Source organism: Euprymna scolopes, chromosome 16 (assembly GCF_053919585.1).
Source record: "Euprymna scolopes isolate OS-2025 chromosome 16, ASM5391958v1, whole genome shotgun sequence".
In the NCBI taxonomy this organism is placed as follows: domain Eukaryota; kingdom Metazoa; phylum Mollusca; class Cephalopoda; order Sepiida; family Sepiolidae; genus Euprymna; species Euprymna scolopes.
Genome location: NC_136497.1, coordinates 82745616 through 82763115, shown reverse-complemented (window position 1 = coordinate 82763115; position 17500 = coordinate 82745616). Strand labels below are relative to the sequence as shown.

Here is a 17500-nt window from a genome sequence, read left to right as displayed (position 1 = left end):
TTGCATTTTTAATTTATCTATTTTTTATTTTTTCATTTCATGAACTCGCTGCACTGTTTTTTTTTTTTTTTTTTTTTTTTTTTTGCTTATACGATCAGTTCTCATATAATGCAATTTCAATTTATGCCATTACCAGCAAATTCAAAGCTTTGCTATAGTAATTATTCGCTCATTGCCTCTGATAAAGAGTCCGAATTCTTTGAAACTCCATGGATTAAGGAAATCTTGATTTTTTTTTTGATTATCTTGTCGAACAATAAATTCTTGTAATATATAATTTACAGTCTTTAATTGTGTTCTTATATATATATATATATATATATATATATATATATATATATATATATATATATATATATATATATATATTTATATATATATTTATATATATAATATTAAATGTAAGATGAAGAATATAAGTTATATATAACTTTATTATATCATCAGAACAATTAGGAAAAGTTAAGGGGGAAAATCAGGAAAAAAAAAAAACTCTTTTAGCCATGGCATTTCGAAGCTAAATGTTTCTTATCAGAGGAGGCGAAGGTCAGAAGCAAATATAAAATAAACTGGCTAAATGGGGTTTAGTTAGAAAATCAAAATAAAGGAATAGGATAATATGATTAATATTAATTAAAAGTAGGTTTAGCTTCGAAATGCCATGGCTTAAACAGTTTTTTTTCTTACTTGATTTCTTGTAAAAGGAGTTAAAGTAGTGAAAAATGGGAGAACACAAATTTTTGTTGTTTTAGAAACGATCGTATGCCTAATCATTGTTGATCTTGAATTCCTTTCTTGAATATATATATATATATATATATATATATATATATATATATATATAGTGAATAAATCAAAAAAATATATTCTAAAATTCATGATGTTGACCATCTTATGATTTACTCCTTTGATTCAGTTGACATTTACAATTCTTGACAGTATCTATTTCTTAGCGCAAAATCAATCACTTAATTCAAACATTGGTCCATCTATCCGGACCGTCAAGAGTAGCATGGGGCTCATCCCTAAATAGGACCTTTTGGACATCCATTTTCATGTAATTCTGTGTCCAAGCCATTCGTTTTTCCCTATGTTGTTTGCTCAATGGAGGCATGGAATAGGTTTAATGTTTCTTGCAATCTCATTCAACACATTGCATCAGACATGCCTGGATTGTGGAGCGATTCCAGCTTTTGCAAAAATGGAAGCACTGGTGCTGTTTGTGTTTCGGTTGACTTCCCTACGAATTTTTTGAATATCACGATCTAAAAGGTTTCTCCTGATGCCATTATTTTTCTAGATTTGGTGTTCGGGTTGTTCAAGAATGCAGCCAAGGTTTTTGGATCCCATTCTAGCTCCGTGGCTAAATATTTGATCGACAATCCTTCTGCGAGTCCAGCGACTATCCTTTGCTTTATGATAACCTTTATTTGCCTGATTTTTTGGCATTGTAAGAGATCTGCAATAAAGCGATGGACAGTAAACTGTCTTGGATAATAAATAAAATGCCATAACTTCGTGAATATAGCATGAATTTGAATAAAATTTTGGAAAATAACTAAACTAAAGCAACCTTTGATGGTACAATTTTCATTTTTTTGTGACGTGTATTAAGGGAAATATTGATATTTTTCTAATCTGCAATAAAGCGATTGGCACAGTTTATATATATATATATATATATATATATATATATATATATATATATACAGTGTACACACACACACGCACATATATATATATATATATATATATATATATATACAGTGTACACACACACACGCACATATATATATACAGTGTACACACACACACGCACATATATATATATATATATATATATATATATATATATATATATATTAGTGTTGGGATCATTTAGCAGAATCAGGAATCAAAAAAATCGGAACTTTTGGGTGTATCAGAATCAATATCAGAATCAGAAAAATGTGTGCCTATTAGCCGATGCCAAAAACGATTCTTTTCATAGATTTTATTTGTTTGTTTTTGATTAAAATTATTTCTCTGTGACTCATATTAATAAGAAGATGATAAATACTTCTTGATTTTAAACTGCCAGTAAAACTAAAATCAATCGATCACGTCGATATCTGTATTTCTGTGCTTACTAAATTATATGTATATTTTTCATGGTTTTTGCGCCGACTCCTCCAAAATCGACTCTATATTTAGAACTTTAAAAGAACCAGAATCGGAATCAGTAATTGTATCAGAATCAGCAATTTAGAACAGAATTGGTAATTGTATTGGAATCGGGAATATATTAAAATCGTCCCATCACTATATATATATATATATATATATATATATATATATATATATATATATATGCTACTATTTATAGATTTAACCGTTTAGTAGAGAAGATGGTAATGGTTCCTTCTGAACGCAATGCAAGAACATTTTGTAAACAGTATATTTCTCAGGTTAATGTAAAAACATGCTAAACATGTATGTAAACAGAAAAATACATATGGAACTAAACTTTCTATAACAGTAAGTAGTATGTTCGCTGGTCTATTTGTTTTTAGGAGTTTGTCTGTGGGTCAGGTTTGGATGAGTCCAGCAGTTCAGGTTTAGAATCTTGGAATGCACACATTTGCTACGTCTATAGACGCCAATTAAGTGACTATGCCGAGAAAACAGAGTAATTCTTTCCCTAAATACTCGCACAGAGACTTTGAAAAATATTATACAGTGGTTAAATCAATATAGATTTAGATGGTCAAAGAAATACATGGCAATCTAAGAGAAATGAGTGACTTGTCGAATTAATGATAAAAGATTATTGCAGACATAATTCAATCCCAGCACTAAAGTTTATACAGGTTGACCCCCCCCCAAAAAAAAAACGGGCCCAAACTCTAATTAGGCCCCGTTTTTTTAGTGTTTTGTCCGAATGAAATGAAACTTTGGTCATAACTAGTTTATTATAGTCAAAACGTTGCATCAAAACACAAGGGTCTTTGGCCCTTTTTTCTCCGTTCTACAGCATATGTTTTAGATGGCCTCCAGGTAGCTTTTGTTTTTTTTTGGGTCACCCTGTATACACACACACACACACACACACACACACATAGTATAGGCCCTTAACGTCGAGGACGACGATTGGCAAGGCGCTTCAGTCTTCTACAGTTCAGGAAGTCTGTGTATTGCTGGCAGGATCTTTTGGCACCAGATCTTATAGCAGCTTGCCACTTTGCTCGGTTGCCGGCAGAGGTTTCCCAAGTGTTGTGAGGGATGCCGAAGACCTGGAGGTCACGTTTCAGGACATCCTTGTAGCGGAGGCGTGGCCTGCCAGCACAGCGAGGGGCATCAGCTATCTCTCCAAAGAGAAGTGCTTTTGGTAGCCGGCTGTCGTCCATGCGGCAGGTGTGGCCAGCCCAACGTAAGCGACGGATGCGCAGCACTGTGTACATGTCAGTACTCTTGGTCGTGGAGAGGATAGCTGTGTTTGGTACATGATCCTTCCATGTGAATCCAAGAATTGTGCGCAGGCATCGGAAGTGGAAGGCGTTCAGACGGTGTTCGTGTCGGCGGTAGGTGCACCAAGTCTCACTGCCATACAGGAGAGTGCTGAGGATGCAGGCCTCGTAAACCTTGATCTTTAGGTGTAGCGAGAGGGACTTGTTCTTCCAGACTCTCTCACTAAGCCTGCCGAAAGTTGATGATGCCTTTCCAATGCGGGAGTCCAGTTCACAATCAAGACTGTTGGTGTTATCAACTGTAGAACCCAAGTAAGTGAACTTGGTGACGTTTGACAGTACATGATTGTTTACGGTTATTATGGGTGAAAGCCCAGCAGGCTGGGCAAAGACCACCGTCTTGCCTAGGCTGATTTTGAGACCAAACTCCTCGCAGGCAGAAGCAAAGGAGGAGCACATTGCCTGAAGCTCAACCTCCGAGTTGGCGATGAAGGCAGCATCATCAGCGTACAGGAGTTCACGGATCTGTACGCGGTTAACCATAGTTTTTGAGCGTAGCCTGGCCAGGTTGAATAGGCCTCCAGTACTGCGAGTGTGAAGGAGCACTCCAGTTGGGTTTGGGAAGGCTCGGCGCAGAACAGCTGAGAAATATATTCCGAACAGAGTAGGAGCTAACACGCAGCCTTGCTTGACACCACAAGAGATGGGGAACTCTTTAGAACGAGAGCCCTCAAACTGTACTGTAGCCTTCATCTGATCGTGAAATTCTTGTATGGTTTTCAGGAGTTTGGGAGGGCAGCCCAGTAGACGGAGGACTAGAAATAGCCCTGATCTGCTAACATAATCAAAGGCCTTCGTCAAGTCAACGAAAACTGCATAGAGAGGACGGCCTTGCTCAATGCATTTCTCCTGGATCTGACGAACAGAAAAGATCATGTCAGTGGTAGAGCGGCCAGGTCGAAAGCCACATTGACTCTCAGGAAGAATTCTGTTGGCAATAATCTGGAGACGTGGCAGGACTAAGCGGGCATAGATCTTTCCAGGCTGGGAAAGTAGAGATATGCCACGGTAGTTGTTGCAGTCGCAGCGAAACCCTTTGTTCTTATACAGGGTAACTATGTTGGCGTTACGAAGTTCATCGGGAATAGTACCTTCATTCCAGCAGATTGAGAAGAGATGATGGAGTTCCTCAGTTAGTGAGTCACCACCGCATCTGAAGATTTCTGAAGGTAGCCCATCCACGCCGGGGGCTTTGTTGTTCCTCAGTAGCTTGATGGTCTTGTGTACTTCATCGATGGTGATGTCGTAATCTAGCTCATGGAGGACTGGTAGTTGGGGAACAGCAGCTATTATAGCAGCCTCACTAGCTGCTACAGGTTGAGCATACAGTGAGCTGTAGTGCTCCACCCAACGGTCAAGCTGATCATCAGGATTGGTGAGTAGTTCTCCGGTCAGAGATCGCAAAGGAGATGATTTCTTCACAGGAGGACCTAGAGCCTCTTTCAGAGCTTGGTACATGCCACCAGTGTTGCCGGTGGCAGAGCAGTCTTCAGCACGCTTGGAGATGTCACTCCAATAGTTGTGTTTAGCCTCTCGAGTTAGGCGCTGCACTTTTGAGCGGCTCTGCTTCCAGAGGCTAGTAGCTTGAGGAGAGGGGTCCTGCATCACAGCCAGTCTTGCCGCTCGCTTTTCTGCTAGTGCTTGATGGAGTGTGTCCGCGTGGTGTCTGAACCAGTCCGGCTGCTTTACTGTACGTCTACCAAAACTGGAGAGTGCGCAAACTCCAACAGTGTCACGAATCCGCAGCCAGGCAGAGGCAGCATCCTGAGGGGGTGCAGACTGGACAAAGGTGGATTGTATTGAAGCTTGAAAATGTTGGCATTTCTCCTTGGACTTAGTAGCAAGAACATTGAGCGTTGAAAGTGGTTTTGAGCAAGACAGGTGGATTTTCTTTGGCTTTAGTTTAAGCTTACAGCGCACAAGTGAGTGGTCTGTGTCACAGTCCGCAGAGTGCATTGTCCTGCAGTGGATGATATCCTGGAGGTGCTTCTTTTGAGTGATCACATGGTCCAGCTGGTGCCAGCGCTTAGAGCGTGGGTGTTGCCATGTCATCTTCGACCACGGTGAGCCCTCAAAGAAGGTTGATGGGATGCACAGCCTGTGTGTAGCACAGAGTTCCAGAAGACGCTGTCCATTTTCATTCATAGAGCCCACTCCGTGAGGACCCAGGACATCAGGCCAGGCATTGGTGTTACTGCCTACTCGAGCGTTGAGATCACCCAGGATGATTATGCGGTGACCGCGGTCGATTTTGGAGAGGGTCTCACTCAGCTGGAGATAGAAAGCATCTTTCTGGTCATCCGGCGAGGTGAGGGTTGGGGCGTAGGCAGACAATAGGGACACTGGACCAGAGGTGGTGTGTAGCTGTAGTGACATTAATCTGGGAGAGATGGCGACGGGAGTTTCGACAAAGCTGAGCAGCTTGTTGCAGATGGCAAAACCCACTCCATGTTTTGGTCTCTCCAAGTCAGGGTAGCCAGTCCAGTAAAATGTGAAGTTAGCTTCACGTATGGAGCCATTTCCAGTGAGCCATGTCTCGCCTAGTGCTGAGACATCCACCCCCAACCGGAGTAATTCCAGGTCGATAACAGCAGACTTCCGAGGATGAAAACTGTCAAGAGAGGAAGTCACCCCAAGGGAGCGGACATTCCAGCAGGCCAGGTGTAGTGGGGAGGCAGTAGCAGGATGTCGACCGGGGCGCGCCTGCCTAGAACGCGGGCCCTGCCGAGCAACGACAGCACCCCCGACTGCAGGGGGCTCCCGAATTGCCAGTCGCTGAGAATTTATTCTTGACATATCCATAGTAGTTGCCTGAAACGTCAAGTGCCGGGGCAGGGAAGTAGTGGATGAGTGCATGCCCAGAACAGAACATCCACCTCTGGACCCAACATTGCGGACCCCAGCGGAGCACAGGAGTGCGACAGCCGGAGCAGTGGTAGGTTGCCCCGCAGTACCCGCTAACTGGGTGTTGATCCCTGACCGTTGATCGTTCTTGATTCATCCGCTCAGTGATCCGCCATGGGAGACCGGTGGTTGAAAAATATATCAGCTGCGCTCATACCATGACTGCCAACTCCTGCTGCCGAGATGACATTTTGCTATTTGACCACATAGCTGGGGTCTGGATTGGTGTAAGCCAGGGCGTGTCCTCACGCCGGAGGGCCATGCACTCAACACCTCTGGGGCTCCAGACTACTCCGAGATCCCACATACACTTAGCCTGGGGCCGCAAGGTACCCAGTTAAACCGTGATGTACCACGAGGAGGTGGCATGCGAGTCTTGACCAGTGAGACGCTCTAACCACCAGTGGGCAGGGCTTACTAAACTGCCTCCCCTTCACTCTTGCGAGTATAGGTGGCGGTTACAGCTGGAAGCAAGAGGAGCAAAGCACCTGAAAGCCAAGCAGCTAAGCACTCTACACATTCACTAAGCTACAACACTACACGCTCAAAGGCCCTGTGTGCAACACACCACATCACACACATACATACATATATATATACATATTAGTGTTGGGACGATTAATCAGAATCGGAATCGAGAATTGGAAAAATTGGATCTTTTAGGGGTATCAGAATCGGTATCGGAATCAAAAACATTTGAGCCTATTTTCCAATGCCAAAACCGATTCCTTAAATTATCTTTATTTATTTGATTTTGATAAAGCACCATCTCCCACCGCTGATAGTAATAATAAAATAATAAATATTTATTGATTTAAACTTCGAGTAAGATTAAAATCTCTAGATCACCCATATCACAAGTGTTTTTACGTTTGAAAAAATATAGGCACATTTAAGATGTGTTTTTATGGTAATCGAGAAAAAAATCGCACTTTTATAGTTAAATATTTACAGACTTATAAAGAATCGGAATCGGTAATTGTATCGGAATCGGGAATTAAGTATGGTATCAGTAATATTGTATCAGAATCGGGAAAAATATTGGAATCGTCCCATCACTAATATATATATATATATAAATATATATATATATATATATATATAAATATATATATATATATATATATATATAAATATATATATATATACATATATGTCAAAAAAAAATTTTAATGTCAAAAGTGAGAAATATATATATATATATATATATATATATATATATATATATATATATATATATATATATATATATGTATGTATGTATATAGATTTCTCCAGCTTTTGACATTTAAGTTTCTATAATAAACTTTCTTTTTTTGACTGATGAAATCATACACACCACACATATATGTGGGTGTGTATGCATATATATATATATATATATATATATATATATATATATATATATATATATATATATATATCCATAAACAGCTGCTGCGTCTTTTTAAGACACATCAGTGTAGTTAAATATAGCAAGTGTAGTCATAAGCCATGCTAAGATTCGAAACCCAAAGTACTTTATCCATTGCACTAACAATTCGCCACTGGTTATATATATATATATATATATATATATATATATATATATATATATATATATATATATATATATATATATATACCTCGCTTGTGTGTCCGTATTAATTTTCTTTATATTTAGCTTATATTAATATATGCCAATCTCTCTATGTAATTCTTATAAATATCTCTGTATTACCTATATATGCATGTTTCTATATATTTAATAATTCCCTCTATATTTCTCTCTCTATTTCTCTCTCTCTGAGCCAATTTCATTCTCATATATAGTGATCGATAGGTTCCATTCTACGAACTCAAGATTTTGTTCTGAGTCTTCAGTTTTCGTAGTGGAAACTCGGACTTTGTTCTTCAATATAAAAAATATACATTTCTATACAATTTCTGTCCAAATCAATATCTATAACACTTGGAATTAATTTCATATGGGCATATTTTTCCATAATGACAGCCAAAATAATAGAAAATATACATTCCAATCTTAGATACAGAAAAAAATGTGATTGTTAAAGTTCAATGAATTCTTAGATAAGACTCTTTTTTTTGGTCCACCGATAAAAGGAAGGGGGACCTGTAAACCCACCTTTGTCCTTTCATCCATTCGTCTGTCCACACTTTTATCAATAACTACGCCTTGGAAATTTTTGAAATTTTGCACAAACATTAAACATGATATGAGTAAAAAAAGTAACAGAACGGATTTTCCAGAAAACTTTGGTTCCCCCCATAGGGTGCCTTTCAGGTTAAGATGGCTAAAATTGACACTTCTGTCGATTTTAAAAAAATTGATGCCTTGGATTTTTATAAAACTTTCTGAAAAGTTGTAACTAACTGATTCCTATATAATTTTATTTGTCTATACTTCGCGATAACTCTTGGGTGTGTCCCAGGGGCTCTTTTATGGCTAATAAAAACACTCCATTTTTGGAACTATTTTACCATATTTGTCCAAAGTTTTCTGTGTATGTCTATTTAGCAGTTTTACATGGTGCTGAACTCAAATTCAAATATGTTAAGGCCTTGGGAACTTTTGTGGCAAAATTGGGAGGGGGGGGAAAAGATGAACTTAGTTATTTCTTTTTTAGAATGGTGCAGAACTCAAATTTACATATGTTAAGGCCCTAAAACTGCATCGTTTGTTAATTTTCGCCAGGATTTGACGTCCCCTGGAGACTTTTGGGGATAAATGGGGGAGGGGCAAATGCTGAACTTAGTCATTTTTTTATGCCTCGTTCACTGTGCACTCACGGGGGACCAAGCATGTTTCACTTGTTTTCTATATTTCTTCTATGGATAGTAAGTCGATTATTGCAAAATGTCATTTTTATGGTTTTACATAAAATTGTGAAAGTTCAAATTAATCATTTCTCATTTAAATGTAAAAACCTAAATAAATCATTGCATAAAAATATATTAGATCCCTTTAAATAAAACAAAAAGACAAGCAGTTTCTTTGGAGCCGTTTTTAATTGCTTTTAAAAAAGATGCAAAAACTGACATAGTCTTTTTGTCTGTCTGAGGAACAGTTTCTAGCAAACTCCTCTGTCAATTTTTGGTCTACAAATTTGATATACAAAGGATTGGAAAATGTGGAACAAATTCGATTTGATCTGTAGACGGTAAAAATAGCAGCTGCGGGGTTATAATTGAAAAACAAAATTATTGGAACTTGGCTTATAATGCCATTATGGGCATGAGAAAATATGTATTTATATGTTAAATTTGTTAACATTTTTTTTTATCTAGCTGACTATAGCTCAAGCAGTAACGACTAAAGCTGGAGCGTTATATGTTTTGGGTTCAATTCTAGCTGATAGCACAGCACCCAAGTAATACATTTTTTTTTTTACTTTTTAAATCCCTACTATATATTATATACAATATAATATTCCATAGATAATTGCATCTATAATAATAAATATGAAATTTGCATCATATTTAAGCGTATGTTTATGACACACACACACACACACACACACACACACACACACTTGCAAGAACTTGTCAGTCATTTTATCCTGACGATTCTTTACGTGGATGTAACAGAAAATTCTGTGTAGCTTAATTGCCATATGTATTTTCATAACTTTCTACCTAGCTCTACTTGTGTATTGAATACTATTGAAGTAAATACTGAAAATCGATACATAAAATATTATCTTTCCTTTTATGCATATACATGAAATAATATACGTATATATATATATATATATATACACACACACACATAAATTAATATATGAAGATATAATTTTAGGCGTAAATTTTTAGTATTTACTTCAGCAGTGGTCAATACATAGGTAGACCTAGGTAGTATGTTATGAAAATATATATGGCAATTAAGTTACACAGAATATTCCGCGTTTCATTCTTGGGAAAATTCGTCAGGCTTAGGCATAAGCCTGACGAATTCTCACGGGAATGATGCACGGAATATTTTGCGTAGTTTAATTGCCATATATATTTTCATAAATTACTACACACACACACACACACATATATATATATATATATATATGTGTGTGTGTGTGTGTGTGTGCGAGTATATATATATATATATGTGTGTGTGCGAGTATATATATATATATATATATATATAAAATATATATGGCGATTAAGCTACACTGAATATTCTGCGTTTCATCCACTATAGGATTCGTCAGGCTTATGCGCGATGATGAAACGCAGAATATTCAGTGTAGCTTAATCGCCATATATATTTTATAAATTACTAACTAGCTCTACCTATGTATTGAGCACTTTTGAAGTAAATACTTAAAGTTTACGCATAAATCTATACTTTCGTATATTAAATTTATGTGAGTAAATGAAGTAGTTATATATATATATATATATATATATATATATATATATATATATATATATATATATTCTGCCTAGCATGTTAACTATAACATATTTTTCAGTTCTCTCTATTCATCTATGTCTCTTTCTCAGTTCGTCTGCTTTTCCATATGTTCATCTGTGAAATCATTTTATTTTTTGTCATTCCTTGTATTTTTCATTTTCATTCATATATTATTTTCATTCTCTGTTTTGTCTTTCGTTGTATTTCTTATTATTCTATCCGTTCTTTTTTTATTGATCCCAACTTTTTCTTTCTTTACTTCTCTCTTTCTTTCTCTCTTGCTTTCTTTCTTGCTCTCGCTCTCCCTTTCTTCTATCTATGGATCTATTTATCTATTTATTTATCTCTCTCTCAAACTTTACCTTTTTCCTTTTTTTGTTTCTATTTTTCTCTCCTTACTTATCCCCGTTAGGCTTTAAAATATATAAACCCCATCTTTCTTACGCTTTCAATCTCTTTTTTCGCTTCTCCCTTATTTTATGTTAAGGGTTGAATATTTAGGACACGCCTTTTTAAAAAAAACAAAAAAAACAAAAGAACGGTCTTCCTACATTTATTTTTCTTACTTTTGGGCTTTTCTTCTTCTTCTTCTTCTTCTTCTTCTTCTTCTTCTTCTTCTTCTTCTTCTTCTTCTTCTTCCCTCCACCTCTCTCTAAATCCGTCTTCCTTTTAGTCACTATCTTATTCGTTCTTTATATTTACTTATATCTCTTTTTCTTCACTAACACTTTCTCTTTGAAATATCCTCTTAATTTTTTCACAAATTCTGTACCTCACTCTTCCACTCCCCCTCTCTATCTTTTTTGTTTTCTTTATTCCCCTCTTTTAGTCATTATTCTTTTATTATTCAACTATTCAACACTTCAAATACTTCCTTATACACTCACACACACACACACACACACACACACACACACACACACACACACACACACACACACACATACATATATATATATATATATATATATAAATAAAATGGGTTAAGAAATTCCAACGAAAGAAAGATGTATGTATATTTATATATATATATATATATATATATATATATATATATATATATATATATATATATATATATATATATATATATATATATATATATATTAAATCCCCGAAACAGTGTTTCATGGTAAACAACTGATGATCCCTTGAAAAATAAAAAAAAATTGGTATTATAGTAAATTCGAGAGAGTTGATGCAGTGATTGCAGGTGATTAAATGATTTACTGACTAGATGGTTTTTTAACGAATGATAAAAAGTAATTTTTTGTATAGTTTCAAATGTTAAAAACTTCAAAGACTATATATATATATATATATATATATATATATATATATATATATATATATATATTATTGTCCTGGCAGGGCTACAGGGGCGACAACCAAAGTAGCCAAACTGAAGCTGGACTGCAGGACACTACATATACAAGTGTAGGCAAATTTAAGCATATTTTATTGGTTTGAAAATACAGGTTCTTTGTTATTAATTGTCATAAAATTTTAACCATAAAATAGTATTATAATCTTTAAAAAGCCTACAGATTTTCATAGTTTCGTCCCAAAGAACAAAATATATGAGCATTTCAATATATATATATATATATATATATATATATATATATATATATATATATATATATATATATATGTATATATGTGTGTATATATATATATGTATATATATATATGTATGTATATATGTATATATATATATACAACCATTTTTGGCATTTTTATGAGTTCTAAATTTCAACGACTATTGATCAGAATTTAACAAATGAAGGCTCGTTGCAAAGGTAATGGCCTGAATTGTGTAGTGGGCTTTGTGACATTTGCTCTTAAGGTCTCATATTAGGGGGATCATCCATCACTCAGCGCCTATTTTGGACACTTTTTACAGCTATGAAATGTTTTAATCATAGTCGTTTGCTTTTCTAGTTTTGTATATAAATTACAAAATATCTGATATTTCCCCCAAACCTCTGGCCTTAATGGAGAGGAGACTAAAACTTGCTGCTATGTTTTCAAATGATCTGAAATAACTGCAAGGGGAGACTTGATTCCAAATATTTCTCATATGTTATGTCTCCCCTCTTTGGTTTTCATACATAAAGTAAATTTCACAGTGTATAAAGATTATTTGATATTGGAGATATTCATAATCATATCCTAGTTCTGAAGGAGGGGAGATATAACATATGAGAAATATTAGAAATCAAGCCTTCTCTTGCTTTTATTTCGGATCATTTCAAACTACAGCAGCAAGTTTTAGTCTCCCCTCCATCAAGGCCAGAGATTTTGGGGAAATACACACACACACACACACACACACACACACACACACACACACACACACACATATATATATATATACCAAGTTATAGGTGTTCAAGAGTGATATCTAGAGCTAGAACAACAGCATATTTTTTTCATTGTTTTGACTCTCTCGTGTATATCCGTTGATAGCTTATATGCTTTTATAGAGAGTGATGTGGTTCTCGGTTGATTAACTGTGTCAGATATATACTCGAGAGTCAAAACAAACAAAAAGAATATGCTGTTGTCATAGCCCTAGTGATAACTAATAAGCTTAATGAGGTTAATAAAAGTGCTCAATAAAAGAAGAGCAAGGTATATTTTATTAATATAAACAAATTTACATGGTCACTACACTGGATATGCTAATGTTTTGGACAAATTGTTGGTTAACACTACAAGTCCTCATCAGGCAATTTGAAAAAAAAAGGTTGTTTTCCACAGAATAATTAAATTTTGTTGTTTGTTTGAGGACTGGTTTCTATTTGTTTGTATAAATAAATAAATAAATACGCATATTTTATTTTTTAAATAGACATCATCACTTATCAAGGCCCAGAGGCCACTCGAGGATAAAGGTTAAAGAGTATACAGTAGTCAATGGGGCAATGTCGTATTAATCGTTAGTAGTATACATTTGGAAAATTAGATTACTTAAGGGGAATATATGTATTGCTTTATCGTTATTTTCATGGCAAGCGCTCGACTGAGCTTCAATCTATGGTCCTCCCTCGCCAAACTTTCACAAGAACACTCATCTAGCTGAAAACACTATCAATAATTTCCCCCCCCCCAACTCTTTACCTGTGCCTAAACCTAAACGTAGATTCCATGAACAAAGCTTCTTTCTTAGAACTGCACGCCTGTGGAATTGTCTTCCGTTTTCCTGCTTTCCAGCTGTCTATAATATAGTTGTCTTAAAGTCAAAACAAGTGCTTGATGAGCCGTTCTACTTAAGTTAACAAATTTCCCGAATTTCCATTACGATTACTATATTGTCCAATTGACTACTTTATACTCTTAACCTTTATCCTCGAGTGGTCTCTAGGCCTTGATAAGTGGTGATGCCTATGTAAAAAAAAAAAAATGTATGCACACATGCATTGCTCACACTATGAGTTTCTTTGCTCAGTTGGTAGATCACCAAACATATGTCACTGGGGTCCGGGTTTCCGAGTTTCCGGGTTTCAAATCTTTCTAACCGAACTGACACATAGTAGTAGAGACAACAAAATGCATGTGGATGGCAAAAATAGTCAAAAAGCAAACAGTTGTTTTGTTGTTTCACAACTCAGCAGTATAGCTAGACATGAAGCCCTGCAATTTGGACGTTAGGCCATTACTAACTGTTAGCACAGGCGTCCAATACTCTACCATCAGAGCTACAGAACCGACGAACTAGAATTATAAAAAACGAAACCGGTTGTAAATAATATTATTCATTTATTTACATTTTTACGATGCTGATAACTGAGACGACTCAATCTGAAAAATCGAACCATTTGGGGGTATCGGAATCGGAAAAATATGTGCGCATATTTTCTGATGCCAAAACGATTCTTTTACTTGTTTTTTTTTTATATGGTTGTGTTTAAAGCAAAATCTTCCGATGTCTGTAATAATGATGGAATAATAAATATTTATTGATTTTTTTTTTACTACTAGTAAAACTAAAATCGATAGATGATCACCCACAAGTATTTGTTTTTTTCTGTTTAGACAAATATCTCAACATTTGACATGCGTTCTTACGGTAATCAAGGAAAAATTACAACTCTATAATCAAATATTTAGAGATTTATAAAGAATCGGAATCGGATTCAGGAATGTAGTATGGATTCGGTAATTATATCGGAATCAGGCAGAATATTGGAATCGTCCCATCACTAATATAAATATATATATATATATATATGAAAGATAATCATCAATGAAGAGCTGTTTCGTCGTTTCAACAGATATATATATATATATATATATATATATATATATATATATCAGATATATATATATAACAGATATATAAATATAGATATATAAGTGTATATATTTATATATCTGTATGTACATAAATATGTACACATGTATTCATAAATATAAATGAGCATATATAACTATATATATATATATAACTATATATATACAACTATATATATATATATATATATATATAACTATATATATATATATATATATATATATATATATATATAGGGTGACCCCCCAAAAAACGGGCCCCAACTCTAATTAGGCCCCTGTTTCTTAGGGTTTTTTCTGAATGAAATAAAACTTTGGTCATAACTAGTTTATTATATTCAAAACGTCACCTCAAAACACTATATAAATATATATATGTATATATACGACACAATCACCACACACTGGTTCTCGCCAGATTACTGAAATTAAGCAACGTTGAGCCAGGCCAGTCGCCAGTACCAAGTAGGTGACCATTTGGGAAGGCTGGGCACTGTATGTACCGCGCTGAGTTGTAGAAAATTCCAGGTTGGTATCTGGGGGCACATTAATTCAATGCGAGAGATGTACCCTCAGTCTTCGTTAAGACATGCATCTAGGAGAAGGTAACTGATGTAAAAACCTGAAAACCTATGACCTACTGTAATCTCTGTTCTGTGGCAGTCATTTGCACCGATAAAGGTTAGCAGTAATACCAAAAAGTGTGGTTGGTTCTATACTATAAACAAATCATCTGTGTGGCAGAAGTTCATGCGTCAAAATCGATAGAAGAGTCCATGATATATATATATATATATATATATATATATATATATATATATATATTTTGTGTACAGAAAGTTGTTAGTTGAGACAGGTCATTGGTACCGTCGGTTTCAAGCCCGATAATAAGGCCCGTTTAAGGTATCCTTATCAAGCTCTCTTCAGCCAGAGAGACGAATATTGGCTGAAGAGAGCTTGATAAGGATACCTTAAACGGGCCTTATTATCGGGCTTGAAACCGACGGTACCAATGACCTGTCTCAACTAACAACTTTCTGTACACAAAATATAAGTACGCTCTTAAAATTTGGATTTTCCTTTTAATTGAGCACTCTGCTGGAATTCTTTTTCCAAAAAAACTAATCATATATATATATATATATATATATATATATATATATATATATATATATATAAAGTGAAAGTGTGTGTGTGTGTCTCTGTCTGTCTGTCTGTGTACATTTCCCTACACAATACCTCTGTCAATTTTAAGTCTACAGACTCGAAATCTGATATACAGGGTGTGGAGGTTTGGGAACATCTTTTAAATCCGTTTTCGGACAGAAATTTGGCTGTTAAAGGGTCAAAGTTGTACGATTTGACCTTTGAGAACTCTACCAAAATCCTCTGCAAATTTTGGGTCTAAACAATTGAAATTTTAGATACAGGCTCCTTGGACATGGATCTAACTTAATAACTTGATTTGAGCCCAAAAAATAAATGTTAAGGGGTCATAATAGGGGTCAAAGTTAAAAAATATTTGACCTGTGCGGTCTCTACCAAATTACTCAGACAATTTCTGGTCTAAACATTTGAAATTTTACACAAAGTGTATTCAGAGATAGGGAAAGCTTTTTCATCGGTTTGGGCCGAAAATTTGAGCCACCAGTATATAAATGTATATATGTATGTTTGCATGTCTGCCTAAAACCGTCGACAGAGGCGACGGGTTTTCATAAGATCAGTATCGTTTGAAGCTCCACCCTTCAGACGACAAATATCGAAAAGTTGGCTAAAAACATTAATTTCTTCACCCTCAACTGGGCACTTTTCTACAGGGAGGAGGTCGCTTATTTCGCCGATATTTACGAAAGTCATCCTCTCTTTTCGATTGTCTAGCCTTAATTTAAACCTACGTCACTTCCGCTTTGGTGGTGGTCGTAACAAGTCACGTTTTTTTCCCGTTCTTTTCCTCCCTCCACTTTTTTTTGTTTTGCTCAATGCACACCTCCAAGCACCTTACATACTAAATCTCTAATTTCTCATACAAGTATGGATTCCGATTTCAATTCTTTATAAATCTTTAAATATTTAACTTTATTTTTTTTGTTTGCCATGAGAACACTTGTTAAATGTGCAGATATTTTCTCAGATGTAAAAATACGTTTTTTGATCGATCGTTTTTAATTTTACTGGTAGTTTAAAATCAATAAATATTAATGATTTCGTCATTAATATGAGGAATAGAAGGTTTTGCTTTAAACAAAATCAAATGAAAAAGAATCGTTTTGGGCATCAGCAAAATCGACATATATTTTTCCGTAATCTGCAAGGTAACCATTTTATTATTATTATTATTATTATTATTAAATGATTTTATATTAGAAATGTAATTGTA

At 35.3% G+C, this 17500-nt stretch overlaps 1 protein-coding gene and 1 long non-coding RNA gene across 2 annotated transcripts in view; both read right to left on the bottom strand.

The window, feature by feature from the left end:
• The window catches only part of LOC145296267 (uncharacterized), a 58072-nt gene that overhangs the window by 2709 nt on the left and 37863 nt on the right, over positions 1-17500 (bottom strand). The gene's annotated exons all lie outside the window — the stretch shown is intronic.
• The window catches only part of LOC145296282 (uncharacterized), a 143911-nt gene continuing 128559 nt past the window's right edge, over positions 2149-17500 (bottom strand). The window contains exons 2-3 of the mRNA XM_080142480.1: positions 4979-5513; positions 2149-2195 (exon numbers count right to left, since the gene is read on the bottom strand). Coding sequence (XP_079998606.1) covers positions 2149-2195; positions 4979-5462 — 531 coding nt within the window. The 5' untranslated portion in view covers positions 5463-5513. The remainder of the gene's footprint in view (positions 2196-4978; positions 5514-17500) is intronic.